The sequence below is a fragment of the Aedes aegypti genome, chromosome 2, assembly GCF_002204515.2.
Source record: "Aedes aegypti strain LVP_AGWG chromosome 2, AaegL5.0 Primary Assembly, whole genome shotgun sequence".
Classification (NCBI taxonomy): domain Eukaryota; kingdom Metazoa; phylum Arthropoda; class Insecta; order Diptera; family Culicidae; genus Aedes; species Aedes aegypti.
The window spans coordinates 461,600,787-461,605,134 of record NC_035108.1 but is presented as its reverse complement, the minus strand read 5'-3'; the positions used below and the strand labels follow the sequence as shown (position 1 = coordinate 461,605,134).

The 4,348-nt window shown below is 41.2% G+C and overlaps 1 protein-coding gene across 1 annotated transcript; it reads left to right on the top strand.

Annotated features, from left to right (window-relative positions):
* Window positions 1–579: 579 nt before the first annotated feature.
* Window positions 580–2,855, top strand: LOC5577907 (heparin sulfate O-sulfotransferase). Its single transcript, XM_001656635.2, has 3 exons — window positions 580–988; window positions 1,203–1,893; window positions 2,156–2,855. The coding sequence occupies exons 1-3, from the start codon at window positions 862–864 to the stop codon at window positions 2,424–2,426; spliced, it is 1,089 nt and encodes a 362-aa protein (XP_001656685.2). The 5' UTR covers window positions 580–861; the 3' UTR covers window positions 2,427–2,855.
* The last annotated feature ends 1,493 nt before the right edge of the window (window positions 2,856–4,348 follow it).

The following is a 4,348-nucleotide window of genomic DNA, read 5'->3' as shown; positions in this document are numbered from 1 at the left end:
CCTATCTTGATGCATGGGAAATTCCTGCAAGGAATCGATCAAGAAAGCTCTTTTTTCTGATCGCAGTACGCAGCTGAAAAGAAATGTCAGTTCAAACGGGAGTTGCTGTAGAAAATTTCTGCAAGGAATCGGCGAGAACTTTCTTTAGCGATTCCTGTTCAGCAGCAAATCAGGCTTAAATATGAACTATACTCTCACCGTTTCCCAGACCATCCACAACAATTTGCGACAATAGCTAAACAATTCCGTAAAATAGACAAATTAACAATAAGGATACAGTACATCAAACTGTTTTTTTAAGCGAAGTATGCACTTCAACAGAAAAGTAATCGCCTATTTTGATGCGTGGGAAATTTCTTGTAAGAAATGCTCAATAAAAGCATTTTTCTTTGATCGCTATACGCAGTTGAACAGAAATGTCAATTCAAATGGAGTTCACTGTAGGAAATTTCTTGACCATTTCTTGGGCAGAAATTTTTACTTTTCTTGAGCGGAACTGCATACTTCGCTTTACCTGACATGTCTTGTCTTAGTTTTATACCAGTTTTGTAAGCGATAATGATGGCAACACTGTCAGTAGCTGTCACAAGTAAAAAACAAAAACAAAAGATTGCAGCAGAATCACCAACAAATTCTTGGTTCATAAAAAAATAATTTTTATTGCCGATAATTCGCAGAAATCGTTCGGTCCACTTCCCAGTGTTAGTTATCTCCTACAGCAAAAATTAAAATGTAATGAAACTACAGTGAAATAGGCGCTGCAGCGGCAACAACGATCTTCAGCCGCGCTTATCTTGCTTTCGAATCGTGTGGTGTAATCAATCCGCAGAGGACGAGAGCTGAAGGAAGTGACCGGTGAAAATGCTAACGACAAAGTACTTTTTCCTCCTGATCCTAATCGCCGCCGGGTTGGTCTTCATCGTGCTGTTCCACTGGTTTGCGGCCAACTATTCCCCGGACGTTATGGGCGTGCAATACGGGTCAATAGGTATGCAACTTCGTCCTGTTCTTTCACCTTCTGTCTGTGCCTTGTGGTCAAATTATTCTAGAAAACTATCAAGATATTAGAAAACAAAACCAGTGAATTGAATCACTGAAAAAAAAGTTACAGCACCTCAAAGTGCACTGGGGTCATTATGATCCCAGAACGCAGAGAAAAAGTTAAAAGTTATCATGATTTCAAATTTTGGTCTTTTTCGTAGGTAATTCCGATCGACTGTCCCAAACTGGTGCTCGGCATTGGCAGACAATGATCAACCAGGAAGATCCCGCTCTTAAGACAATAAACTTTGACGAACAGCTAGTCGTCATCTATAACCGTGTTCCGAAGACCGGAAGCACCAGTTTTGTAAATCTTACCTATGATCTCTGCCGAAAGAATGCATTTCACGTTCTGCATATCAACATAACGGCCAACATGCATGTGATGTCCCTCCCGAATCAGATCCGATTTGTCCGAAATGTGACAGCGTGGGACGCAATGAAGCCGGCTTTCTACCATGGCCATTTGGCATACTTGAACTTTGCCAAACTGGGCGTTCCGGCGGCCAGACCGCTCTACATTAATCTGATCCGGAAACCGTTGGATCGGTTGGTTTCGTATTACTATTTCCTGCGCTATGGCGACGATTATAGACCGCACTTGGTTCGACATCGTGCCGGAGATACAATGACCTTCGATGAGTGCGTTTCGCGTCAGAAACCCGACTGTGACCCCACGAATATGTGGCTCCAGATACCGTTCTTCTGCGGACATGCGGCAGAATGTTGGAAACCGGGCAGCACCTGGGCCCTCGAGCAGGCCAAGAGAAATCTGGTCAACGAGTACTTTCTCGTGGGGGTCACCGAAGAAATGGACGAATTCATAGAGCTGCTGGAAGTGGCACTACCGAGGTAAGTGGCTATACATTAGAGTGCCCCAGAATAATCAATGTTTGAATTGTCACAAGAAAAAAAAAATGGTCACAGCTCCAAAAAGTTTGGGAACCCATGCTCCAAATGATTGTTTAAAAAGTTGGTTTGTTCTACGAGAATGCTATAAATAATCATATCTTTCACTCTAGGGTTAAGCACCATGACTTTTCAAATATTGATTTTTTCTGTGACACCCTACTGATGATTTAGTTTTTGTTTACCGTTTTCATCATTTTTCCAGATTCTTTAAAGGAGCTACGGATCACTTCCGGAAATCGAGCAAGTCCCACTTGCGTCGAACCAAATCGAAGGTTGAACCTCAGTCAGAAACCATCAGTCAAATTCAAAAATCGTCCATCTGGCAGATGGAGAACGAGCTGTACGAGTTTGCCCTGGAGCAGTTCCACTTTATACAGAAGAAACTTCGCACGCCGTCAGGTAAGGGCTCAATGCAAGATTTTTTCTACGAAAAGATCAAACCAAATCAAATCGCCGCTGCTGGTCGCAACTAGCTTTGGAGGTGGGTTGTGATAGGAGGGGACAAAAGACTCCAGTATCTCAGTGCGAAGAGTGTGAGACGGAAAAAGGGTGGAACCGGAAGGATATTGAACTTGAGAGTCTTAGAAAGTAGTGCTGTTGATTAGTTGGTAAATTTTCTTGAAGAAAAGGGTGTGATGTTTTTTATTCGTTCTGAGAATTGCTAAACTGTGTGAATGATTTAGAATGTAGGAAAAAAAAAGACCGTTTAGAATATATTTGTACAATTAGCTGGTACCTTTTAGTTTACCTCATTTATAGATAGTTTTGCTAAGTTCATTCCACGGCGTTTACAACTTTTAAACCATTGATTAAGCAAGAATTTCTTCACTAAAAAGTCAACACATACAATAATGAAACGATACAAAATCAGTAATAATAAAACACTTTTATATTGTCGAATATGGAGATTGTTGCATCATTGATAAAAGGACGAAAGAAATCAATTTTAGGCAATCAGATAAATCTCGTGTGTTTGGATGGTGAAATGGTGATGAGTTGGAACTTGTTCAACCCTATGAATATAACTACTGCGTTATGAGAAACTTTGAAATAGTAGTCAAGCAAAATTCTAGGATATTGCAATTAGATTTACTGTGCACGTGATGTAAAGCCTTAGGTGCAGGAGCCTCATTGTTTGCAAGCGCATGGTGCGCCTCATTTTTCTTGAGATGTGTCTTCACTGCGGTCTCATGCACTCCGTCAATAGAAATATAAGTAGTAGAACGCTAGTGGCGCTGTTATCACAAAATAGAATTATTTTATTAATACTTACTATTGAAGTTTTTTAATGTTTGTTTAGTGCCATGTTGTAGAGAATGTTTTATTATGGTTGAAAAATTTGATTTGACACTTATAGAGCCGGTACTCAGACTGTCAGAGCGTGGCAAACTAGATGTTGGTCACACAAACAGTCGCGACATTGGCCTTCTACGGCTAATGCTTCTACTACTCCGTCACATGTGCAGTTAAAAATTCAGCGCAATAATTAAAGTGATTACAAAAGTTTTCAACCAGGATCGAAATTGTAACTCATGGATTGCGAGTCTTCGACCATATCATGTAGGCCATCTAGACACCTGCATAATGAGACGAAAATAGTTGTAGAGGCTCTTCGTTACTGAGCAGTTGTTTCACAACTTGAATACCGATGGTGAACCGTAGCGCAGAGCAGCGCATGAGACGAGTCTCCCCGAGAGCACATCACCTAGCGCGCGCTTTTAGAATTGTCGTGAGCCTCCGTCTAGCGCAGCACACTAGGATTCCGATGAGCTGTGAGACGGTTTGGTTGGAGGTTCGTCAGTACATTTATGTGTTCCTGAGAAATATGTAACTCTAATTGCAATCCATCTCTATTTTTCAACAAAAGCATGGCATAGCATAAACTTACTGTACATGTCAATGGTTGCTACTCCATGATTGATCGGAAATGGCAAGAAGTGTGCTTCGATCCACATGAATAAGGGATGGGAGTTTCCGCTTACTCTGGAAGTGCAATTTTAGCAGATCTCATATTATTGATCAATAACGGCACCGGCCAAGTCCTTACAGTCAGTTGGCATGGGGAAGGAATGTTAGGGTGTAATGATTGTTGCTTCCAGAGACCGAAATTACCTCTGCATCTCCACAATCAACACGAGAAGGGTGTTTATTAGTGAGGGAGAAAAAATATCTGGAAGTTACTTTTGGTCGGAGATGCAATCCATGGATATGGAGGAAAAATAAACTTGTTTTTAATTTTTATCTCGCTGTGTAGCAGTCTTCAAGTGAACATGCACCATGTCCAACTTAAGTACAAGTTCTTCGTGTGCAAGTTTAGCTCGAACTTGAATACCAGTTTGTACTCAGTTACAAGATAGGCGCAAACATCATGAACTGGTACACAAGAGCGTGGCTC